Genomic DNA, 26,497 nt, shown 5'->3' with positions numbered 1-26,497 from the left:
GATTTGCATCACTACATTGTCAATTGTTACATGTGACAGTTGGGGTCTGATGACACATTCCCTTGCGACATGATTATGATTCTGAGTGCCATGGCATAGGCAGTCCTACCAGGGGCTGTGTGATGATTCAGTTTCCTCATCTCCTTTCTCTACTGTGGAATCTCTGTTCATGCAGGCACTATGGTCCCTTTGTCAACTGGCATGTACAAGAGCTCATGGAAAACTTTAACAAGGTGATGGCTTGTGGTTGGACTCAGGGGTAAGGTGGTCATTCTGGTCACCCATAAGAGATTCTGATAACATATTTAGAGCATACTCAAAATGAAAAATGGGACTTCTCTGGTGGCTCAGGGACTTCCCTGGTAGCTCAAATGGTAAAGAATCTGCCTTCAATGCAGGAGACATGGGTTCGATCCCTGGGTTGGGAAGATCCCCTGGAGAAGGGAATGGCTACCCACTCCAGAATTCTTGCCTGGGAAATCCCATGGACAGAGGAGCCTGGTGGACTACAGTCTATGGGGTTTCAGAGTCAGACACGACTGAGCGACTAACACTTTCATGCTCAAAATGCAAACATAGGGAATTTCTCCATGATCCAATGGTTAAGACTTGGTGCTTTCATTGCCTTGGGATGGTGTTCAATCCCTGGACAGAGAACTAAGATCCCACAAGCTAAGCAGCATGGCCAAAAACAAACAAACAAAGCAAAACCAAAAACAAACAAACAAAAATGAAAAGCACGATGATCTCATCTTGTGGAACCCAGAGAACAGCCTTCCATGGACCCCCAGCTTACCCATCACATTTGAGAAACACCACACACGATCTGGCACAGTGGAAGAAATCAGGGAAGGTTCTTGTGAGCAGCAGCACTCTCATTCTCAGCTCTTTGCCTGCTGTACATCTGACTTCCGTGTGTTTGCTGTGTCTAGGGCTCTTGCATTGAGTACCATGTACTCCAGGCCAGCCTTCACTGAAGCATTTGGTTCCTTTGGGTCTTTAGCAACTAGATACTACAGAAAACCTTGATGCCCTGGGAGAGGGGTTTCTGGCTTCCAGTGGGGGGAGGGTATTAAAAACGTTGCCACCAAAATCACAAGTCCAGAGAAAACAGTTGAGTGGGATGTTTTCCTGTCAAGCTGCTTTGGGGCTTACATCATCTGGCCCCAGAATTGCTGAAGGACAAAGATGGTTTCCTGAAGACACTGTCCCCAGCATTAACAGTTGGCCATGAGGACTAAGGATGCCTCCCCAAGACCCTGAGACCAAGGGCTGTAATGTAATTGATGTTCATGTCAATGAAACATCAATTTGTATTTCTCATGCTTGAGGAGATGGTTGGATGGCATCACCGACTATATGGATGTGAGTTTGAGCAAGTTTCGGGAGTTGGTGATGGACAGGGAAGCCTGGCATGCTGCAGTCCATGGTGTCGCGAAGAGTCAGACACGACTGAGTGACTGAACTGAACTGAACTGATGATGTGATATCACTTACATTTCAAATCTAAAAAAAGTGATGCAAATGAACTTATTTACAAAGCAGAAAAAGACTCATAGAGAAAACAAGCTTATGGTTACCAAAAGGAAAATGGAGAACGGTAAATTGGGAATTTGGGTTAATAGATACACCCTTATATATATAAAATAGATAATCATTAAGAACCTACTGTATACACAGGAAACTATATTCAATATTTTATAATAATTTTAATGGAAAAAATTCTGAAAAACTATGTATATATGTATGTATGTGAATCCCTTTCTTGTATACCTGAAACACTGTAAATCAACTCTACTTCAATTAAAAATAATAGGCACACAATAGTTTTTTGCTCCCCCTCCCCAGGAATTGTAGTTTTTCTTAATGACATCATCTCCTTTAGCCTTTTCATTTTATGGGTGAGGAGAGGGAGGGGCACAGTGTGGCGGTGACTTACTGAGGTGGTATTGACATTGATTATTTGAACTGGAAGTCATGATAGCCTTGATTTGGGGTCTTTCAATTTCTGTTTCCTGGAGTTGGGATATTATGAATCACGGTGTGAGAAATCAGCAACAATTGCAAAGAACAAGACAGCGCCTTGTGAGCCTCCTCACTTCCATCATTGGGCTGTTCTCATCTAGCGTGGTGTCAGTGGATGACCCACCCCAGGCGGAGCACTCCTGGTACCTAAGCCTCATGATGAAATGACTTAAGTGCTGACCTATATTGTGCAGTTGTTTCTCAAACTTGAAGCAACATCAGAATCACCTGGGGTGTAAACTAAAAGCTCAGGTGTTTGGGCAAAATGTAGACCTAGTAAGTCAAACCCAGGCTTCCTCGGTGGCTCAGCAATAAAGAATTTGTGTGCAATGCAGGAGACTCAGATTCCATCCCTGAGTCAGGAAGATCACTTGGAGAAGGAAATGGCAATCTACTCCAGCCTGGAAAATCCCATGGATAGAGGAGCCTGGTGGGCATGCAGTCACAAAAGAGTCAGACATGACTTAGCAACTAAACAAGAATGACAAAGTTAAACCCACTCCTCTCAAAATTCTGTCTAGGCTTAGAGCAGGGCCTTAGATGAAAGAGATGTATGTGGCAAGGTATGGAGACAGAGCATGGAGCTTCCAGGTTCTCTGAGGATGCCACTCACTCCAGATCTTCGACATGTTCACCAGCCTAGAAGTTCTCCAAACCCCATATTTTTGGGTTTTTATGCAGGCTTCACTACATAGATATGATTGACTAAATCATTGGCCATTAGCAATTGTTTCAACCTGCAGCCCCTCCCCTGTCCCTGGAGATCAGAAATTGGTGGCAATGAAAGTTCCAACCCTCTAATCCAATGGTTGGTTTCCCAACAACCTGCAAAAGACACCTCATAACATAACAAAGCATCACTACGTACAAAGCTAGTGGAGGTGATGGAATTCCAGTTGAGCTATTTCAAATCCTGAAAGATGATGCTGTCAAAGTGCTGCACTCAATATGCCAGCAAATTTGGAAAACTCAGCAGTGGCCACAGGACTGGAAAAGGTCAGTCTTCATTCCAATCCCAAAGAAAGGCAATGCCAAAGAATGCTCAAACTACCGCACAATTGCACTCATCTCACACGCTAGTAAAGTCATGCTCAAAATTCTCCAAGCCAGGCTTTAGCAATACGTGAACCGTGAACTTCCAGATGTTCAAGCTGGTTTTAGAAAAGGCAGAGGAACCAGAGATCAAATTGCCAACATCTGCTGGATCATGGAAAAAGCAAGAGAGTTCCAGACACACATCTATTTCTGCTTTATTGACTATGCCAAAGCCTTTAACTGTGTGGATCACAATATACTGTGGAAAATTCTGAAAGAGATGGGAATACCAGACCACCTGACCTGCCTCTTGAGAAATCTATATGTAGGTCAGGAAGCAACAGTTAGAACTGTACATGGAACAACAGACTGGTTCCAAATAGGAAAAGGAGTATGTCAAGGCTGTATATTGCCCCCTGCTTATTTAACTTTTATGCAGAGTACATCATGAGGAACACTGGGCTGGAAGAAGCACAAGCTGGAATCAAGATTGCTGGGAGAAATATCAATAACCTCAGATAAGCAGATGACATCACCCTTTTGGCAGAAAGTGAAGAGGAACTAAAAAGCCTCTTGATGAAAGTGAAAGAGGAGACTGAAAAAGTTGGCTTAAAGCTCAACATTCAGAAAACAAAGATCATGGCATCTGGTCCCATCACTTCATGGGAAATAGATGGGGAAACAGTGGAAACAGTGTCAGACTTTATATTTTTGGACTCCAAAATCACTGCGGATGCTGATTGCAGCCATGAAATTAAAAGACGCTTACTCCTTGGAAGGAAAGTTATGACCAACTTAGATAGTGTATTAAAGAGCAGAGACATCACTTGGCCAACCAAGGTCTGTCTAGTCAAGGTTATGGTTTTTCCCGTGGTCATGTATGGATGTGAGAGTTGGACTGTGAAGAAAGCTGATTGCTGAAGAAATGATGTTTTTAAACTGTGGTGCTGGAGAAGACTCTTGAGAGTCCCTTGGACTGCAAGGATATCCAGCCAGTCCATCCTAAAGGAGACCAGTCCTGGGTGTTCATTGGAAGGACTGATGCTGAAGCTGAAACTCCAATACTTTGGCCACCTCATGCAAAGAGTTGACTCACTGGAAAAGACTCTGATGCTGGGAGGGATTAGGGGCAGGAGGAGAAGGGGACGACAGAGGATGAGATGGCTGGATGGCATCACCGACTCGATGGACATGAGTTTGAGTGAACTCCAGGAGTTGGTGATGGACAGGGAGGCCTGGCGTGCTGTGATTCATGGGGTCGCCAAGAGTCAGACACGACTGAGCAACTGAACTGAACTGAACTGAACATAACAAAAGACACTTTTATTGCTCTCAACACCTAGAACATTTCAAGGGTTTTAGGAGCTCTGTGCCAGAAATGGGGACAGAGATTAAACATGTATTTCTTTTTTAAATATTTATTTTAGTTTGGCTGTGCTAAGTCTTCGTTGCTGCGCTTGGACTTTCTTTAGTTGTGGTGAGCTAGGGCTGCTCTTTAGTTGTGGTTCTCCGGTTTCTCATTGTGATGCCTTTTCTTGTTGCAGAGCACAGGCTCTAGGACGGTGGGCTTCAGTAGCTGCAGCACACGGGCTCAGTAGTTGTGACTCGCGGGCCAAGTTGCCCGAGGCATGTACAGTCTTCCCAGACCAAGGATTGAACCTGTGTCCCCTCCATTGACGGGCCCATTCTTAACCACTGGACAGCCAGAGAAGTCTGAAAACGTATTTCTTAATTCAGATCACAACGCATGTCCCATATTGGCTGATCTGTGTCTTGAAGATGTAAAATAATATTTAGCTGAGTACATTAGATTAGAGGCAAGTTTCCATGTATGGGCTTTTCTCTTATCACTCAGAAACCTCCCTCGGTCATAAGGGTTGGTAACAAAATCTCTTTCCCAGCATTCAGGGAAGAGGCACATGCCACCTGCAGGGGTTGGGAGTGGAGTGGGAGTGGAGTGGGGAGGACAGAAAAACCAGCTCTCATCATTGCAGCGGTGAACCACTCCCTCCCCGTACCTCATGTAAGCCAGCTCATGAGCTGGTCATCACTATTGGTGTGATCACTTCTTAGGAGCTGGTGGGGCCTGGAAAAACCCTGGCCACACGAGGATAAAATTTTGTTTTGGGAATTAGAAAGATCAGAACTAAGAGGATTGTTGACAAATTTTATTTTTTCTATGTGAAAACTCAAGCTGTGTTCATGGTCTTTTACAAACAATGTTTTCCAACAATATGATTTAATAATGAAAAAGAGTCATAATTTTTAAACATTAGATTTTAATTTAAAAAGATATTATTCAAATTTAATAAAATATTTCACTACTGAACTAAAACTTTGCATCTGCCAAATAAAAATATTACATCTTGCTAAAAAAAAAAAGATGTTTCCAAAAACAGAATTACAGACATAGAGAATAGACATCTCAAGGGAGACAGGGAATTGGGGAAGGATGGAGGAGTTTGGGACTGGCAGATGCAAGCTATTATATATAGGAGAGGTAAACAGCAAGGTCCTATTGTATAGCACAGAGAACTATATTCAGTGTTCTGTGATAAATCATAATGAAAAGAATATTAAAAAGAATACACACATGCACACAAAGTTCCCTACATATGAAGGAGTTCCATTCCCAGAGTGTGCTCCTAAGTCCAATTTGTTTGTAAGTCCAACAAAGTTGGCCTAAGTACCCAACTAATACAAAGAGTTAAACACTGTAATTTGTTTATAATACTCTTCACACAAATAATACATAAAAAGCAAACACAAAAATTTATAAAAACATATTTAATCCTATAGTACAGTGCCTTGAAGAGTACAGTAGTACAGTACAGCAGCTGGCACACAGAGGCTGGCATCCAGTGAACAGGCAAGAAGTGTTACTGACTGGAGGAGGGAGTTGGTAGAGCTGAAGGATCGTCAGCAAGAGGAGGTGGAGGGCAAGGTGCAATTTCACTCATGCTTGATGTTGATGGCACAGGTTCTGGTTCCTTGCTGGATTCAGTTCTAGCCACACTCTTGAAAAAATGATCCAGTGATACCTGAGTAGTAGCACGTTTGCATCTCTGAAAGTTTGCAACTTGCAGGTTCATATGTAGGGGACTTACTGTGTTTGTGTGTATTTGTTGTTGTTTAGTTGCTAAGTTGTGTCCAACTCTTTTGTGACCCCGTGGACCCACCAGGCTCCTCTGTCCATAGGATATTCCAGTCAAGAATACTGGTGCGGGTTGCCATGGCTGCCATTTCCTCCTCCAAGGGATCTTCCCAGCCAGGGATTGAACTCGCGGTTCCTGCGTTAGCAGGCAGATTCTTTACTGCTGAGCCATCAGGGAAGCCCCATGAGTGTATATGTATATATGTAGATCTCTCTCTCTCTGAAACCTTTGCTGTACAGCAGAAATGAACACATCATTGTCAATCAGCTATATGTCTATAAATAAATTATATATATATGTATTTTTTTATTGGAGGCTAATTATTTTACAATATTATTTTGGTTGGTTTTGCCATACATGATAAATAAAATTTTTAAAAATGTTTCAAGTATATCATCAGTTGTCTAACTCTTAACATTTGAATTTGAAATAATTTTCTTTTGTCAATGGTACCCTTTCTGTTTCAAGCAAATCATGATTGTTTATTTTGCCAGTGGGCTGGAGGCCATAGGATGGGGAGGTGGCCCTTCTTGTTTCCCACTGGAAATGTGCCTACCATTGGTAGGTACAACAATGTACCTACCATTGGTCTGCCTATAGGTCCTCACCTTGAGGTTGTCTAGATTAACACCCAAGTCTATAGAGAGGGACTAAATGCTTTCAGATGTCACTGATTCATATTTTGGGATTGTAATATCTGAATATCTATACTTAAAATTTTCAAAAATGGTTTTATTTTTTCTCTTTGTAAAACTTTGATGAAAACATTATTGGCTTTCCTATATGACTGAATTTTTTATCTTTTTTTTTTTTTACTGATATCTGATTTATTTCTACCTTTTAAATAATATTTTAGCCGAAATATTTACAACGAATATATTCAAGATATAAATAAAAGGGACCAACATGAACTCAGCCCTCTGCTGAAGAAACAGGAGACATTAAGAATACCCGTGTGTTCATTCACCGTCCCATCACCTTCCCATCCTTCTGTTGGATGTAACTGTTATCCTGAATGTGGTGGTTATTATCCATTTGCACTTGGTTATAGATTACCCCATATGTATATGCCCTAAACAGATGTTGGGTTTCCCTGGTGGCACAGCGGTAAAGAACCCTCCTGCCAATGTAGGAGACACGAGTTCAATCCCTGGTTTGGGAAGATCCCTTGGAGAAGGAAACGGCAACCCACTCCAGTGTTCTTGCCTGGAAAATCCCATGGACAGAGGAGCCTAGTGGGCCACACTCCATGGCATCACATAGAGTCAGACATGACTTAGTGACTAAACGGCAGCAAAAATAGATATTTAGTTTTACGTGCTTCTAGACTTCACATACAGAGAAGGCAATGGCAACCCACTCCAGTACTCTTGCCTGGAAAATCCCATGGACGGAGGAGCCTAGTAGGCTGCAGTTCATGGGGTCGCTAAGAGTCGGATACGACTGAAGCGACTTAGCAGCAGCAGCAGACTTCACATAAGTGAAATCATATTGTTTATACCCTCTTACAGCTTGCCTCATGTTCCTGAGATTCATTTGTGGTTCTGTCATGTTAGTTTGGGGATTCTGAAGAGAAGACCCTGAGGTGAAATAAGATGTCAATAAATTTATTGGGAGAAATACACATGAAAGATATGGGGGAAGAGATCAGGGGCAGTCAGGCAGAGCGTTCAAGTCATTTATTTTTTTAAAATTATGTATTTATTTTTTGGTTGTGCCATGAGGGATTTGGGATCTTAGCTACCCAACCAGGGATTGAACCCACAACTCCTGAGTTGAAAGAGCAGCGTCCTAACCACTGGACTACTGGGGAAGTCCCTGAACCTTCAAATCATCACACAGGACTGACACCAGTGATTGAAAAGAGGGAAGAAAGACCGAGAGGAAGAGCCTCAGCATGCAGTGCAGGTGTGAGAACTCTGAGGAAGTCTTGATCAGATTGATGAGGAGATGCACAGCAAAAGTTACCTGTAACAGCTTCTGTGTCCTGATGGAGTCCTGGCTCTGGTCACCCTGCTGCTCTGTCATTGGCTGGGAGTGTCTCAGGGAGAGTAGCCTTGGCAGGAATAGCACAGTGGATCCAGAGGTGTGGCACCTGAGGCCGTCTGCTTACTATTCTCCTTGTGACAGGGTCTCTTAAAGGGAGATCTGAGAGGCACATCTCTGTGGCCACAGCACCTCACAATTGTGCTGCATGAATCTCCTCCTCTCCACGTGTTTAGGAGCAGATCCACTCTGATTCCCTTTTTCCTTGGGGAACTTGGAAGCAGTATATAAATGGATGGACTGCTGCTGCTAAGTCACTTCAGTCATGTCCGACTCTGTGTGACCCCATAGATGGAAGCCCACCAGGCCCCCCATCCCTGGGATTCTCCAGGCAAGAACACAGGTGTGGGTTGCCATTTCCCTCTCCAATGTGTGAAAGTGAAAAGTAAAAGTGAAGTCGCTCAGTCGTGTCCGACCCCTAGCGACCCCTTCTGCACCTGTTTCTGCAATTGGTCCCAGTGACTGGTTTCTACTGTCTCCCTTCTCCACTATCTATTCTGGATTCCCCTTATCCTCAGTGATCACCTTGGCAGGTCTTAGTGGATTTCCTGGTAATCTAACCAAAGATGTCATCCATGAGAAGTCTGACCATTTAGTTATCATGTTCTTGTGATTTTTTAGTCACTAAGCATGCCTGGCTTTTTTTGACTGCATGGACTGCCAGGCTTCCATGTCCTTCACTATCTCCCAGAGTTTGCTCAAACTCTTGTCTATTGAGTTGGTGATACCACCCAACCATCTCATCCCTGTTGCCCCCTTCTCCTCCTGCCCTCAATCTTTCCCAGCATCAGGGTCTTTTCCAACGAGTCAGCTCTTCACCTCAGTTGGCCAAAGTATTGGAGATTCAGCTTCAGCATCAATCCTTCCAATGAATATTCAGGGTTGATGTCCTTTAGGATTAACTGATTTTATCTCCCTGCTGTCCAAGGGACTCTCAAGAGTCTTCTCCAGCACCACAATTGAAAAGCATTAATTCTTGGGCACAGCCTTATTTATAGTCCAACTTAGGTGTTCTTACATGTACTTATTCACAGTTATAATTAGGCAAAGGGATACCAAGAGGTACCCAAGCAGATCACCTGAGTTCCTGTGTATTGTTATAGTTTAGTCACTAAGTCATGTCCAACTCTTGTGACCCCATGGACTGTATAGTCCACCAGGCTCCTCTGTCCAAGCAATTTTCCAGGCAAGAATACTGGAATGGGTTTCCATTTCCAGTATTCTCCGGGGGATCTTCCCAATCAAGGAATCAAACCTGCATCTCCTGCATTGCGGGGGCATTCTTTACTGCTGAACCCCCAGAGAAGCCTTCCTTGTATATTACACAAGACATATTACAGAGTATTTCTCCCTGTCTTCATGTGTAAAGGAAACTCTACCTCCTCCTTCATAGGCTGCATCCTGAGGATGACTTCCATCCTCCAAGAGTACTGCCACTGAGAGGTACTCCAGTTGTACTTCCAATACACCACCCAAAGCTCCATTAAGTCGACTACTTCTGGATGGACCAGTGGATCCAGGGAAGTAGTAGAGTTGGCTCAACTGGCTAGAAAAGGCCAAATGTTACATCTTCAGATTTTGAAAACCAGTTGGTAACTTGAAATTGCCCAAGTTGAGAATATCTACATCATAGATACTGACAATCACCACAAGTTTTGTCTTATGTTCTGTTTGTTTGTTTTCTAGAAAGAAAATAGTTAAAAATTTCAGTTCAGTTCAGTAGCTGTGACGTCTGACTCTTAGTGACCCCATGAATCACAGCACGCCAGGCCTCTCTGTCCTTCACCAACTCCCGGAGTTCACTCAAACTCACATCCATCGAGTTGGTGATGCCATTCAGCCATCTCATTCTCTGTCGTCCCCTTCTCTCCCACTCCCAATCACTCCCAGCATCAGAGTCTTTTCCAGTGAGTCAACTCTTCACATGAGGTGGCCAATGTATTGGAGTTTCAGCTTTAACATCAGTCATTCCAGTGAACACCCAGGACTGATGTCCTTTAGAATGGACTGGTTGGAACTCCTTACAGTTCAAGGGACTTTCAAGAGTCTTCTCCAACACAACACTTCAAAAGCATCAATTCTTTGGCAATCAGCTTTCTTCACAGTCCAACTCTCACATCCATACATGACCACTGGAAAAACCACAGCCTTGTCTAGACAGACCTTGGTTGGCAAAGTAATGTCTCTGCTTTTTAATATGCTGTCTAGGTTGGTCATAACTTTCCTTCCAAGGAGTAAGTGTCTTTAAATTTCATGGCTGCAATCAGCATCTGTAGTGATTTGGGAGCCCCCCAAAATAAAGTCTGACACTGTTTCCACTGTTTTCCCATCTATTTACAATGAAGCGGTGGGACCAGATGCCATGATCTTAGTTTTCTTAATGTTGAGCTTTAAGCCAACTTTTTCATTTCACTCTCCTCTTTCACTTTCATCAAGAGGCTCTTTAGTTCCTCTTCACTCTCTGCCATAAGGGTGATGTCATCTGCATATCTGAGGTTATTGATATTTCTCCCAGCAATCGTGATTCCAGCTTGTGCTTCTTCCAGCCCAATGTTCCTCATGAAATACTCTGCATATAAGTTAAATAAGCAGGGTGACAATATACAGCTTTGACATACTCCTTTTCCTATTTAGAACCAGTCTGTTGTTCCATGTCCAGTTCAAACTGTTGCTTCCTGACCTGCATATAGATTTCTCAAGAGGCAGGTCAGGTGGTCTGGTATTCCCATCTCTTGAAGAGTTTTCCACAGTTTATTGTGATCCAGACAGTCAAAGGCTTTAGCATAGTCAATGAAGCAGAAATAGATGTTTTTCTGGAACTCTCTTGCTTTTTCGATGATCCAGCGGAAGTTGGCAATTGGATCTCTGGTTCCTCTGCCTTTTCTAGAACCAGCTTGAACATCTGGAAGTTCATGGTTCACGTATTACTAAAGCCTGGCTTGGAGAATTTTGAGCATTACTTTACTAGCTTGTGAGATGAGTGCAGTTGTGCGGTATTTTGAGTATTCTTTGGCATTGCCTTTCTTTGGGATTGGAATGAAAACTGACCTTTTCCAGTCCTGTGGCCACTGATGGGTTTTCCAAATTTGCTGGCACATTGAGTGCAGCACTTTGACAGCATCATCTTTCAGGATTTGAAAAAGCTCAACTGGAATTCCATCACCTCCACTAGCTTTGTTCGTAGTGATGCTTTCCAAGGCCCACTTGACTTCACATTCCAAGATGTCTGGCGTTCTAGGTCAGTGATCACAGCATTGTGATGATCTTGGTCGTGAAGATCTTTTTTGTACAGTTCTTCTGTGTATTCTTGCCACCTCTTCTTAGTATCTTCTGTTTCTGTTAGGTCCATACCATTTCTGTCCTTTATCGAGCCCATCTTTGCATGCAATGTTTCCTTGGTATCTCTAATTTTCTTGAAGAGATCTCTAGTCTTTCCTATTCTGTTGTTTTCCTCTATTTCTTTGCATTGATTGCTGAGGAAGGCTTTCTTATCTCTCCTTGTTATTCTTTGGAACTCTGCATTCAGATGCTTATATCTTTCCTTTTCTTCTTTGCTTTTGGTTTCTCTTCTTTTCACAGCTATTTGTAAGGCCTCCTCAGACAGCCATTTTGCTTTTCTGCATTTCTTTTCCATGGGGATGGTCTTGATCCCTGTCTCCTGTACAATGTCATGAACCTCCATCTGTAGTTCATCAGGCACTTTATCTGTCAGATCTAGTCCCTTAAATCTATTTCTCACTTCCACTGTATAATCATAAGGGATTTGATTTAGGTTATATCTGAATGGTCTAGTGGTGTTCCCTACTTTCTTCAATTTAAGTCTGAATTTGGCAATAAGGAGTTCATGATCTCAGCCACAGTCAACTCCCGGTCTTGTTTTTGCTAACTGTATAGAGCTTCTCCATCTTTGGCTTGAGAACCCCATGAACAGTATGAACAGTTAAAAATTTACCAGCATATTATTGAGTGGATTCAATGGTCATGGGCCTCTTTTAGCCCCTCCTTCTATATAAAATGAATTATATGCTTGGATGCTATCTTGTGTGGGATTCCCTGCCTGTAGATTAGTCATCCCATAGTAGTGGTGGTTGAGGCTCTGAAGGCAGAAATGGTATATACATGAATCCCTCTGAGGGTACACTGTTGCCCTTCCAAGAGGGAAAAGATCTGACACGTCAGTAACTTGCCACCATGATATTAGTCAGACTCCTTGAAGAATATTGCCACGTCAGGGGCTCAGTATTAGTCTCTGTTGCTAATACGTTGCACAGTCATCCTTGGTCAGTGGAAATGCCTTCTATTGGGCCCCATAGTTTTCTTTTCTTGTGTTGTACTTCGTTGGTTTTGGTGTCACTGTGATGCTAGTCTCACAAAATGAGTTTAGGCCCTCTTCAATTTTGGAAGAACCTGAGAAGTTAATTATTTAAATATTTAGTAGAATTCACCATCTGGTCCTGGGCTTTTCTTTTTGGAAAGTTCTTGATTACTGATTCTCCTTACTCATTTTTGGTCTGTCCAGAGTTTCTGTCTTCATGATACTGTCTTGGTAAGTTGCATATTTCTAGGTATTTCTTCTAGGTTATATTTATTGGTATATAATTGTTTATAGTGGTCTCTTATGATCTTTTGTACTTAATGTAATGTAAGTTGTATGTCTTTTCTTTCATATCTGACTTGATTTAAGTCCTCTCTCTTTTTTCCTTAACTAGTCTAGCTGAAGATTTGCCTATTATGCTTCTTTTTCCAAAAAACAAAGTCTTAGTTTCATTGATCTTTTTCTGTTGTGTGTTTGATTTCTATTTCATTTATTTCTGCTCTGATCTTTGCAATTTCCTTTCTTCTGTGAACACTGAGCTTAGTTTTTTCTTCTTTTCTGTTCTTGAGATATAAAGTTAGGTTGTTTATTTAAAACCTTTCTCTTTTCTTAATATATTTATTATTATAAACTTTCCCCTTAGCACTGCTTTCATTGCATCCCATAAGTTTTGTTATACTGCATTTTCATTTTTGTTTGGTTCAAGCTATTTTAAAATTTCCCCTTTGGCTTTTTTCTTTGATGCATTAGTTATTCAAGTACATGTTATTTAATTTTCACATATTTATTTTTCAATTTTCCTCCTGTTACTGATTTCTAGTTTCTTTATTTTTATTTATTTCTTGGCTGCACCATTTGCCCATGGGATCTTATTTCCCTAACCAGGGATTGAACACACAATCCCTGCAGTGGAAGCTTGGGGTCTTAACCATTGGACCACCAGGGAAGTCCCTATTCATATATTTTCTTGTTACTAGTTACTGCTTTTTCTTTTCTTAAAGAAGTTTCTTAACATTTCTTTAGACTCTTTTGTGACCCCATGGACTGTAGCCCACCAGGTTTCTCTGTCCGTGGGACATTCCAGGCAAGAATACTGGAGTGGATTGCCATGTTCTACTCCAAGGGATTTTCCTCACTCAGGGATTGAACCTGAGTCTCTTGTGTCTTCTGCATTGGCAGGCGGGTTCTTTACCAGCTGAGCCACTTGGGAAGCCCTTTCTTCTTCTGGTACCACTACAATATGGATGCTATTCTGTTTGCTGTTGTTCAATAGGTCCCTTAAGTTATATTCACTTTTAAAAATTCTTTTTGCTACTCTGTTTGGGTGATTTCCACTACCTCTCTTTGAGGTCACTGATTCATTCATCTACTTCATATAGTTTACTGTTCAACCCTGCTAGTATATTTTTTTTTTTCAGTTCAGCTATTACATTCTTCAGGTCTGTGACTTCTATTTCATACTTCCTTATATTTTTTGTCTCTTACAGTTCTCACTGTGTTCATCCATTCTTCTCTTGTTTTTGTAAGCATCTTTATGACCATTACTTTGAACTCTTTATCAGGTAGATTACTTATCTCTTATTTCACTAGGGTCTTTCTCTGAGGTTTTGTCTTGATTTTTCATTTGGAATATATTCCTCTGTCTCCCCATTCTGCTTGGTGCTCTGTGTTTGTTTCTGTATCTTAGGTAAAACAGCGATCTCTCCAAGTCTTAAAGGAGTGGCCTTGTGCAAAAATGACTCTTGGGGCCCAGTTGCACTATTTCCCTGACCACCAGAGCTAGGCAGTCAAGGGATATCTCTATGTGGGCTGGGTGTAATTTCTAGCATTAGTAGGGCCACAGCAGTGGCATGGTGGGATCAGGTGTGCCTACTGGCTTTAACAGGGAAAGAGGGAGTGCGAAAATGGTGCCCACCAGTAGGCTGCAGTCCATGGGGTCGCTACGAGTCAGACATGACTGAGCGACTTCACTTTCCTTTTTCACTTTCACATATTGGAGAAGGAAATGGCAACCCACTCCAGTGTTCTTGCCTGGAGAATCCCAGGGACGGGGGAGCCTGATGGGCTGCCATCTATGGGGTCGCACAGAGTCGGACACGACTGAAGTGACTTAGCAGTAGCAGTAGCAGTGCTGGCACTAGCAAGGCCAAAAGAGAACTCAAAGATGATGCCTGTCAGTGCTTCCATCCCCAGGGAGTCTCAGCAAGTTTCTGCATCTCAAGAAGTTCCCCCAAGTCTAGCAAGTCAATCTCCTCCACACATGGTCCAGGCACCCTTCAAACTGCCACTCCTGTGTGAGGTCCCAGGGCAAGTGAGTCAGTGCATGAGCCCTTTAAGAGCAGTTTCTCCATTCTGTACCGCTCTATGGACATAAACCACGTTTGTTTTCATAGACAGAGACTTTGTGGGCTTGTCTCTTTGGCATAGGTCCCCAGGGTTTTGAATGCTTTATGTGGAGCATTAAACACCTTGCTCTTCAGGGCAAAGTTCCACATTCTTTTCAGATGTCTCCCTCACTTATGGGTTGCCATGTCTCGGATGTGGTATTTGGTGAAACCAAGTCTCTGCTTCTCCTACCGATCTCAATGTGGCCTTTTTAATCTTTGTTCAGCTAGTTTTGTAGATTTAGTGTGTCTTTGTGATGTGAGTTCAGGATCTTTGTACATCACTGTTTTAAAGTGGAAGCCTTCTTTTCTATTTTTAAAAAGTTTGATTTATTTTATTTTTGGCTGTGTTGGGTCTTTGTTGCTGCATGGGTTTTTCTCTAGTTGTGGATAGTGGGAGCTGCTCTCTGGTTGCAGTGTGCAGGCTTCTTGTGGTGGTGGCTTCCCCTGTGAAGCATGAACCCAATAATTGTGGTGCCCAGGTTTAGTTGCTCTGTGACATATGGGATTCCCTTGGATCAGGGATCAAATCTGTCCATGTCTCCTGCCTTGGCAGGGAGATTTTTACCGCTGAGCCACCAGGGAAGCCCCCTCTTTGCTATTTTTATTTTTATTTTTTTCTGTTTTTCTCCTCTAACTGAATAATTTCAAATGAGCTGTCTTCTGTTGCTCTAATTCTTTTTGTGTTAAATCCAGTCTGTTGTTGAAGGTGTCTGTGGAATTCATCAGCTTGGTCATTGCAGAGTTGAAGAGTCCTTCAACTCCAAGATTTCTGTTTATTTTTATTTAATGATTTCTGTTTCTTTGTTGAACTCATTTTTTTAAGTTCTCAATTTTTAATTTAATTTAATATCCAGCAATACTTGTGCGATATTAGTTCCACGATCAGGGATCAAACACGGGTTCTTGGCAGTGAAAGTAGGGAGTCCTAACCACTGGACTGCTAAGGAATGCCCTAAACTAATTTTTTTATGCATTATGCTTCTAATTTTATTTTGTTTTCTCGGTGTTGTTGTAGTTCACTGAATTCCTTAAGAGGATTATTCAGAATTATTTGTCAGTCCATTTATCTCCTTTTCTTTAGGGTCAATTATTGGAGCTTCTCTGGTGGCTCAGAGGATAAAGAATCTGTCTGTAGTACAGGAGATCTGGATTCAATCCCTGGGTTAGGAAGATACCCTGGAGAAGGGAATGGCAACCCACTTCAGTGTTCTTGTCTGGAGAATCCCATGGACAGTTAGCTTGGTAGGCTACAGTCGATGGGGTTACAGAGTTGGACACAACTGAGCGACTACTGCTAAAACTACTATTGGAGCTTTATTAGTTTTCTTTGGTGGTGTCATGTTTCCTTGATTTTTGTGATCTTTGTAGCCTTCATTGTCTGTGCATTTAAAAAAGTAGTTGCCTCTTCCAGTCTTTACAGTCTGGCTTCAGAAGGGAAAGCCCTTCACCAGTCAGCCTGTCCAGAGATTCTAAGTAAGGCAACTGGTGGTGTCCATCGGTGTTTGCTGCTGAAGTTCTCGGACAGGCAGGTGGTGCCTGGGTCAGCAGGTGACCATACCTGGTGCTTGGATCCACAGGGTTGATCCTTGAGATGAACTACCCTTGCGTCTGAGTTCACTGGGGTTGACCAGATGCCTGGGTCTGTGATGGTAAGCCTGAGTCTGTGTGGGTGGGCCTTGATCTTGGGTCTGTGCCAGCCAGGCAGTTCCTGGGGACCATTGGGGTGGGTCTGGCATCTGGGTCCACAGGAGCTGGCCTGGTGGTGTGGCAGGCCTGGAGTCTGGGTTCACAGGAGCCTAGAAGCTGGGGTTACCTAGCATTTGGGTGAACCTGACAGCTGGGGCTGTAGGAGTCAGCCTGTAGCCTATAGTTCCAGGGCTCATGGGGCCAACCTGGAGGTTGAATCCAAGGGACTAGTCTGGAGGTTGGGACCACGGGAGTCAATCTAAAAACTAGGCCATGGGAGCAGCCAAGTGCTGGGCTGGGCTGGGCTGGACTGGGCTGGGAGTCTGTATCCACAGAAGCTTGCCAAGAGTCAAGACCAGGGAAGCCAGCCTAAAGTCTGATGCCATGGGGCTGCCTAGTGCTGCCATGAGTCAGGAGCCTGCCTGGAGCCTGGGGCCAATGGTACCAGCCTTGCACTGTGGCAGGCCAAGAGCCTAGTTTCATGAAAGCTCATCTGAAGTATAAGTCTGTAGAAGCCATCTTGGTGCTGGGGCAGTTGGGAACCTGGGGCCATGGAGTCAACCTGGTGCTAAGGCAGGTCAGGAGACTACCAGAAGCCTGGGTTCATAGGAATCTGCCTGGTGCTGGGTGGGCTGGTAACCTGGTTTTGTGCAAGCCCATCAGGAGCCTGGGGTCATGGGAACTGGCCTGATGTTGTGGTGGGCTGATGGTAGAGTCCACTGTGAAGTCAAGGCCTTACTTCACTTCCTTCTGCCATAGATTCGATATCTTTCTCCACAGGGGAGGGGTGACGGGAGTAAGGTGAAACTGTCTTTCCTATGTTTTTCAATGCATCTTTTCTTACTTCCATGTTCCACCCAAGTGCTGTAATCCCTCACCTGTGAAGCTCTTGTGAAGGTATTCAGAGCATGGAGAGTTGTTCAAATGGATGTTTCTGGGAGGGGACAAGCCCTAGAAATTCCTAAACCACCACCTTGCTGATGTCATTCTCTAATTCTTCTGCTGTGTGCTATCTATTGCCAAATAAGAATATTGGCTTATTTTGTTTGATGTATTTTACAGTGCAAGAGATGCTGTTCGCTTCTTCCAAATTTGCCACTTTTCATAGTTTGCTGTTCTAGAAAGATATTCTTGTTCATCATTTGTTTCTTAAACATGGTTAGGACAGTTGTTCTAAGCTCTGTGCATAATAGTTACAAAATGCCATCTCTGTGTGGGTGTCCTTCTGTTTTCCCTTTCTTTCTTTTGCTTTCTGCCTCCTCCTCTCCCTCCCTGTCTCCCTCCCTTCCTTTCTCTTTCCTTTCTTTCCTTTTGCTCTTATTCTTGTTTGTGTGTATGCCTGGTAATCTTCAACTACTTATGTCTTGTTGTCTTTGGAATGACTCTGCTCGCCTCTAGAGAGATTTTCTCTTTCCTTCTGGTAGAACGTATTTGGCCTAAATGAAACCAAATATAGTTTGAGAGTACCTGGTTCAATCAAACTGTAAGTACTCCAAGTGAAAATCCTGTGAACGTCTGTCCATCATCGCAGACTTCCAGGAATGACTTCTTTTCTTTACTACTGTCATTCTCCTTGCCCCCCCTCCCAGTGCCAAGACAGCCTATCTCATGGGTTCCAGAGGCTGTGGAATGTTGAGGGTGGGTCTAGGGCTGGTTTTCTTGTTCCTTCCCCAGGCCCAGGCCTACCTTGAATCCCAACTTCTTTCTATGCTTATGTGACTAGAGTATTCAAAGTGGTGTGTTCTATATCAGCATAGAACATATTGTAGTTTTAATGTTGTTTAAGAACATTTCAGGTCCTGATTCTGTAAGTCTGGGGTAGAACCTGAGATTCTGCATTTCTGGTAAACTGCTGGCTGTTGCCAGTGCTGCTGCTCCATGGACCACACTTCAAACATCAAGAATGTGCAGAACAAGGACAGTTCCATGTGATTTGCCAACAGGTGAACCATAGAAAAATTGAATTGTGGGGATTATACTATCAGAACTGGGATGGATTTGTGGGGCTGAGATGACTGTATTAGACCTTAAACTGAATAATGAAGAATAGATACGGATGGACAAAGAAACTAAATTTCAAGGCAAATTCAGGTCTGGCTAGCTAAGAGAGTAGGGAAGCTGTATCTCTAAACTTTATCCTTATGGAGTTATTTTCTTGCAGAGAGAGAAATTTCCTTCATCATATTTGATTCAATTTCCCTTCTCAGGAGTTTCTACTCCCTTAGCTATCAAGGATGTCACTTCCATATTAGGGAGAGATACAGAGAGGTCTTGGGTTATCTGGTATCACCTAAGCCCCCATCACCTCTGATAATGGTACTATGGGCTAAGTTCCCAGGCCATATAGAGCTCCATGTTTTATAGGATGCAATAAAGAATATGGAAGGGCCACATATCCTACTGACTGTGGTCATGAACAAGTTTGCACTAGTATATGCTGCATCTATATTTGTGTGTCCTGGATGTTTGCTTCTTTGTACCTGATGGCAGGGTATTGAGCCCCTCTTCTTAAGACATCCAAGCGCATTCAGCCCTGTGTAAGGAGCATGGGGGTGATGTCACAAGCTCTGGACTTTCTTCTGCCATTTCCTTCTCAAGGGGACCTTCCCCATCCAGGGATCCAACTAGTGTCTCCTACAACTCCTGCCTTGGCAGGTGGATTCTTTCAACACTTAGCCACCTGGGAAACCCTTGCTTCTTAGAGCATGGGAATCAACTCATGCTAAGGGATACTCTAGGCAGGACCTCTTTATAGACTCAACTTGATTCTGAATCCCAGTTTTGACTCAAAGAAACTTGCTGTACATTTAAATGTCAGTGCTTCATGACTCCACACTCCTAAAAGGACAGCTCACCAGCTTATCATGGGCTACCCAGGACAAGATCAAGAAGCAAGAATTTTTGGGGAGGACAAAGGTGTGAGCATGAGGTTGTCTTTATGAGGTGAGGTAGGCTGATGAGGTAGTTAGGAACCCAGTCACCAATGCCCTCCCCAATTGGTTGAGGTTGCCCCTGAGATGCAAGCCCTTGATGTGGAGCAGACGGGAGCTGGGAACCACTACAGATAGTGAACTCAGATGGGCTGAAAGGTCAGGACAGAGTCTCACCAGCACTGCCTGTTTCCCTTTGCGGAAGAGCTAATGCATGTCTTCTAGCTCAGGGAATAGAGCATCTAGGAGCCACTACTCTAGAGTCCATGAGAGGCAGGGTGTGCAGGAGCTGACCTTGTCCAGGAAAGGCTTTCCTTGAGTGGAGAAGCAGCATTCACACTCGCTGTGAAAAGCTGGAGAAACATACACTGGAGTGTTTGTATTTTTTTCATCTGAGATTGGCAGGGGATAAGGTGACTGGACCAGAAGTGGCTGGAAACTACACAGGCCTTAGGGGACCCCTCCCTTTCTAAGTCTACCTTGAACCCACTATGGGTTTCCAATCTTTGGAATAAGATTAGTGTAACATTTTGCAGCATCATTGCTTAGTCATCGGCCATGGGACAGTCCCATAACACTTCTTTCCTCAAACTCAGTGCTGATGACGATGTTTCCTGGTGACTGCTCTTAAAGACTTAGCATGCCTTCTTTTTCACAGTGCATGAACAGGTTGCAACCCTGCCCCAGTTGATATTTCTTTATATGAAGCCTCACTAAATTCCTCTGGTATCAGGAACTGACAAATACTCAGGGTGCTGGGAAGTCCTAGCCCCAGTGAGGCAGAACCTCCTCCTTTCTTGATGCGGATCAAAGACTTGCACCCTACTGGACTCTGTCAGAGCACTTGAGCACAGAAGAAGCCATAGTCCATAGCCACAGGGACACGGCATCCTCTGTAGCTGCAAAGCCTGCTGACCTTTGATCTCTTCTGCTTCCAGACCTCTGGCCTTGGCCCTCCTGTCATCTTAAGGCTCTGGGTTTAGTACTGAATGCAGATACCACTGCTTCTGCTGGAAGGTAGGCTACATCCAAGAAGGTGAACAGGAAAGGGAGCGAGTTGAGTTCTGGGACCATAGATTCTCCCTGGGGTTGCTGTTGGCTCATTGGCTCTTCTTCTGATTCAAGGTCAAACTGTGGCTTGGGACTGACTCAGATCCTCTTGTGGGATCCATCTGCACATAAATGTCTTCACACCTTGGCAGTTCTGAAACACCATCATCCAAAGGGGATGGAAGAATGAAAGGTCCAGGTGAAGATGTACATGAAAGGGCAAGAAAATTGGAAAGGGGGGATATTCAGTACCCTCGTGCTCACATTTGCCTTTTGATTTTCTCTACAGTATTATCCAGGATACACCCGATTCTGGTGGATATTCAGGATGTCAACCATCTGGTATGGGTCCTTCAAGGCCAGACCCTCACAGCTGTCCCGAGGAAGGACCTAATGGATCCAGGTGAGTGGTCAAGGCCTGCCCAAGGCAGTCCCTTTGGCCAGTGCTGCTGTGTGTTGTGTGCTCAGTGTTTTCATTTCACTGTGGATAGACTGGTTAACTGGGCTTATCTCGCGGGTTGTAATGAATGAGAGAGTGATCTGTGATTATGTTGTATTCCCAGTCACTGTTACCTTAATCTCATGCAAGTACACAGAGACTCTTGAGAAGGGCAGGGGGAATCCTGTCTACTTGGGACTGAAGGAGCCGGAGCTTTGCCTATTCTGCACGAAGGTCAAGGGGCAGCCCACGCTGCAGCTTCAGGTGAGTATGGAAAGTAAGGGTCTTGTCTATGCCTGACTAGGAGTGAAAGTGAAAGTGTTAGTTGCTCAGTTGTGTCCGACTTTGCCACCACATGGACTGTAGCCCTGCCAGTTTCCTCTGTCCATGGGATTCTCCAGGCAAGAATACTGGAGTGGGTTGCCATTTCCTACTCCAGGGGATCCTCCCCACCCAGGGATCGAACCCAAGTCTCCAGCACTGTGGGCAGATTTTTTACCATCTGAGCCATAGTATTTACCCCCAACTAGGAGGAAGATGTGCATTTATTTCACTAAATGTTCATTTGATGGAAAATTTAGCTTTTTAGGATCTTTGTTAAATTTTTTTTTTAAATTTATTTCTAGCTGTGCCGGCTCTTCATTGCTGTGCATGGATTCTCTAGTTGCTGAGAACAGGGGCTATTCTCTAATTGCGGTGCACAGGCTTCTCATTGTGCACTGAGAAGTGGTGGCTTCTCTTGTTGCAAAGCATGGGCTCTAGAGCATGAGTGCTTCAACAGTTGTGGCACACAGGCTTACTTTCCCCGAGGCATGTGGGATCTTCCCAGACTAGGGATCGAACCTGTGTTCTCTGCATTGACAGGCCCATTCTTAACCACTGGACCACCAGAGAAGTCCTCTAGAATCTTTTAAAAGACAAACTATTTATTATCCTTATGCATATTTATTTTTGGTTCTTTTTAGGCTGCGTGTATTATGAAATAATAAAAAATTGCAGGGGTGTTTTGAAACTAATCTGCTAAAATCATTTGTTTTGCTTAAAAAGTAATTCAGCAAAGAGGAAGGCTTTTAGATTTATTCTTGACTATATATATGAATCTCTCTCTCTCTCACACACACACACACAGAGTCATCCCTTGGCATCTTTGAGGGATTTGGTGCAGGACTCCTCTACCCCTCATGGATACCAAAGTGGATGCTCAAGTTCCTATATAACCTATATAATTATGTAACCTATCCTTTAAATCATCTCTAGATTACTTAATAATACATTGTACAGTGAGAACACTATATAAATAGTTGCCAGCACACAGAAAATCCAAGTTTTGCTTTTTGGGAACTTTCTGGATTTTTTTGTTTTTTTTCAAAATATTTTTGGTCCTCAGTTGGTTTACTCCAAGTACTCAGAATCTGCTGATAGGAAGGGTCAACTGCACATGTGTGGGTGGAATCAGCTGTGACAGTTTCAGCAGTTGATTATCACTAGGTGGATGAGCAAATTAAAACATGTTTTTGACAGGAGATAGTTTTCAACTTTAAGTGAAGAACCAAGTCTCTGTAAAAAACATTTTAATAATGCTATTCTCTATTATTTAAAAATATTTTAAGTTATAGGAGGATCACAAACCAGGCCTCTGTGTGCTTTAGGAAATCTCTTGATCCCTTGATCTATATATTCTGTAGGTTTCCCAGGTGGCTCTAGTAGTAAAGAACCTGCCTGCTAATGCAGGAGACATAAGAGACACGGGTTTGACCCCTGGGTCAGGAAGACCCCCTGAAGGCAGGCATGGCAACCCACTCCAATGTTCTTGCCTGGAGAATCCCATGGACAGAGAAGCCTGGCAGGCTACAGTCCATAGGGTTGCAAAGAGTCACTACTGAAGCGACTTAATATGCATGCATGTATGTTCTATATCTTTATTTATTCTACTGGAAAGAAGAGTGAAAGTGAAAGTCACTCAGTCATGTCCAACTCTTTGGAACCCCATGGACTAAACAGTCCATGCAATTTTCCAGGCCAGAATACTGGAGTGAGTGGCTATTCCCTTCTCCAGGGGATCTTCCCAGCCCAGGGGCTGAACCCAGGTCTCCCCCATTGCGGGCAGATTCTTTACCAGCTGAGCCACCAGGGAAGACCATCTACTGGAGTCAGGAATAAACGTAAAAGCCTTCAGCAAACAAGCATAGGCAGACACTCAATTTGATGACAAGATAGAAAATAGTGGTTTAATGATGGGCGATTTTGCCCCTGACAAATTTTTCAATGTCTGGTTATATTTTTAGTTGCCACACCTAGGGACTTGGGGATTCTGCTAATCTCTAGTGGGTAGAAGCAAGGGTGCTATTAAACCTCTCAGCATACACAAGGCAGACCCTGACAACAAAAGATTATTCTGCCCAAAACATCCATAGTTCTGAGGTTAGAGACACTTGATATGAAACAACTCTGTTTAGATTCATGATAACTGTTATGTAACTATTCCTTGGGTTTACGAGGAACAGGTAATGGCTAAATCTGTGCTTTGTATTCTCCAAAACATTGATGTCAACACTGTTCTTCTTCAAAGGCTCACATTAAGAACCATTGATATTAGTAAGCCAGAAAGAAAATTACCAATACAGTATAATAATGCATATATATGGAATTTAGAAAGATGGTAACGATAATCCTGTATACGAGACAGCAAAAGAGACACAGATGTATAGAACAGTCTTTGGGACTCTGTGGGAGAGGGCGAGGGTGGGATGATTTGGGAGAATGGCATTGAAACATGTATATTATCATATGTGAAACAAATCACCAGTCCACGTTTGATGCATGATACAGGATGCTAGTGGCTGGCTGGTGCACTGGGATGACCCAGAGGGATGGTAAGGGGAGGGAGGTGGGAGGGGGGTTCAAGATGGGGAACACATGTACACCCGGGGCGGATTCATGTCAATGTATGGAGAAACCAATACAATATTGTAAAGCATTTAGCCTCCAATTAAAATAAATATATTTTTTAAAAAAGTAGTTAAAAAAAAAAGAACCATTGAAATTAGTGGTCTAAGTTTTTACTCCTAAACTTAACATCTATAAAGTATTTGGGGCTGATAATTTTTAATGGTTTAATATGAAATAGAGGTGCCCAGGCGCGTTTCAACAGCGAAAACAATCTTGAATAGGAACTGTTGGTGTGCAGAGTGTGGAACAACTCAGTGATGTTTCTCCCTGGGACCTCCTTCTCGCCCTTTAGGAACAGAACATAATGGATCTGTACAACCAGACTGAGCCTGTGAAGCCTTTTCTCTTCTACCATGACCAGAATGGCAGGGCCTCCAGCTTTGAGTCCGTGGCCTTCCCTGGCTGGTTCATCGGCTCCTGCTCCAATGGAGGCTGTCCTGTGATTATCACCCAAGAACTGGGAAAAATCTACACTACTGACTTTGGGTTCACGGTACTCCAGGCTTAAGGCTGGTCTAGGGATGAGGGTTGTTCTCTGCACAGAGAATCTTGTCTTTGGTTTCCTCCATTCAAGCTCCTGAAGTGCTTCTGAATCACAACACTGCAAATCAGCAATACTTTAATTAATTAAGAAAAAAAGAGAAAAGTGCTTTGGAAATGAACATTGTCATACCAATCATTCAACAAGGAAAGGCAGAATTGCCGGAATTATGTCCATTTCATTTTTTGCAGTGACAACACACGCACAACACTGGGCCAAGTTGTGTGCCCTCTGCCAGGAACCACATGGACAACAGTGCAGGGAAATTGAGGGTCTTTGCTATGGCCATGTAGCTAAATTATGACACCTTGACAAAAATACTAAAGAAAACTCTACTTAACATACCTACTAATGATGCTTCAGATAACAAATGAAGGTGATGATTCTTTCGTTTGGAGTCCAGATCTCTGGATTTTCAGATATGTTTCTCTGTGGCAATGTATCAAGATCTTTTGGATCCTGGTGGGAAAAAGCAGACAGACAAGTTCCATAAAAGAAAAGACAAAGAAGAAAGCTGGAACCCTTTGTGGGAGTGGCTTGTGTCTCAGTGAAGTTATGTGCTCTGATGGTTTGAATGAAGAACTAGTGCTATTTATGAAGCTTTCACCTAAAGCGTTATCACTGGATCTTACGGAAAGTTAAATTTGTGAAATAAAAAATTTGTTCCTCTCAGTTGCTGTTACGAATTTAATGACTTTAATGGGATATCATGATCATAATACTGACTCCTTGCATTCATCAGGAGTTTTATCATTTGTTCCCATGAAATGACAAAAGCGGATTCCCATGAAATCTCCCACTTCTGAGAAGAACCCAGTAGGATAGTTGTAGAAGGTGGTATCTTCCTAACTCAGGTTTCCCCTGGCCTCACTACTGGGGTGGTGGTACAAATAAAGCATCATTAGTAGATATCATGCTCTGTATTTTATGCATAATGCTACTGCACAGCTAACAAAACACTCCCCTGTCCTATCCCAGAAAGAGCTTCTGAGAGTCTCCCGTGGGTTTTTTCCATCAACTCACAGGCCACGATCTAACATGGCATCCACTCATCTAGAGCATGGGACAACAAAGACTTACCTTTTCTTCTACCCTTTATGAAATAACATTTCTTCCCACATCATGTCAGAAAACAGCATTCTCTGTAAATACTGAGATTTCTTTTTTAAACTATTTATTTAATCTTGGCTGCACTGGGTCTTCGTTGCTGTGCGGGCTTTTCTCTAGTTGCAGTGCATGGACTTCTCATTGCAGTGGCTTCTCTTGTTGCAGAGCACAGGCTCTAGGGCATACAAGCTTCAGTAGTTGCAGCCTCCAAGCTCTAAAGCACAAACTCAATAGTTGTGGTACATGGGCTTTGTTGCTCCATGGCTTGTGGGATCTTCCCGGACCAGGGATTGAACCCATGTCCCCTGCACTGGCAGGTGGATTCTTATCCACTGAGCCACCAAGGAAGCCCAATATGGTGATTTCTAACCCATATCATCTTGTGATTTTTTTTTAACTTTCTGTTATGATTTTACTTGTCCTAAGATTTGGAGAAAGATTATGGAGATAATATTTTTCCAAGCACATTGATGATTTCTGGGCCCTGCAAACATTGCCTTGACCTCCTCACCCCATCCTATATCTTCTGCCTTTCAGCATTTGAGTGGCCATGTTGATGTCAGAGATTCGATTTCTTCCTGGTGGTAGACAGCACAGAAATCCCTGAGCTTTTCATTTCTCATGGTTTCTACAGAAAAGTAGACCTGTTTCTCCTCTGCCTTTCCCTATGTAGGTAATTTCCCTAGAGCTGTGAGGTGGCCAGAACTCTTAAGAGGGTGAAAAGAGTTCTATTAAGAATTACACAGGGGGAATTCCCTGGTTGTCCACTGATTAGCTCTTTCACTGCCAGAGCCTGGGTTTGACTCCTGGTCTAGGGGAACTAAGATCCCGC

The 26,497-nt window shown here is 43.2% G+C and overlaps 1 protein-coding gene across 1 annotated transcript; it reads left to right on the top strand.

Annotated features, from left to right (window-relative positions):
• Positions 1 to 12,575: 12,575 nt before the first annotated feature.
• Positions 12,576 to 25,243, top strand: LOC129539908 (interleukin-36 alpha-like). The gene is made up of 7 exons (XM_055400955.2): positions 12,576 to 12,807; positions 18,436 to 18,592; positions 20,518 to 20,596; positions 20,705 to 20,828; positions 20,919 to 21,032; positions 21,193 to 21,332; positions 24,310 to 25,243. Exons 4-7 carry the CDS (start codon positions 20,762 to 20,764, stop codon positions 24,523 to 24,525), a joined length of 537 nt encoding a protein of 178 aa, XP_055256930.1. The 5' UTR covers positions 12,576 to 12,807; positions 18,436 to 18,592; positions 20,518 to 20,596; positions 20,705 to 20,761; the 3' UTR covers positions 24,526 to 25,243.
• The last annotated feature ends 1,254 nt before the right edge of the window (positions 25,244 to 26,497 follow it).

The sequence above is a fragment of the Moschus berezovskii genome, chromosome 11 (genome assembly GCF_049115385.1).
Source record: "Moschus berezovskii isolate FMDL1 chromosome 11, NW_MosBer_1.0, whole genome shotgun sequence".
Lineage (NCBI taxonomy): Eukaryota > Metazoa > Chordata > Mammalia > Artiodactyla > Moschidae > Moschus > Moschus berezovskii.
Note: the sequence above shows the minus strand (reverse complement) of the source record. Positions and strands in the feature narration are given on the sequence as shown.

Coding starts and splice junctions, on each gene's coding strand:
- LOC129539908 (XM_055400955.2), top strand. CDS start 20,762: ATGTCTTCACACCTTGGCAGTTCTGAAACACCATCATCCAAAGGGGAT. Junction 20,829..20,918: donor TGGAAGAATGAAAGGTCCAG/GTGAAGATGTAC, acceptor TTTTCTCTACAG/TATTATCCAGGATACACCCG. Junction 21,033..21,192: donor GAAGGACCTAATGGATCCAG/GTGAGTGGTCAA, acceptor TTGTATTCCCAG/TCACTGTTACCTTAATCTCA.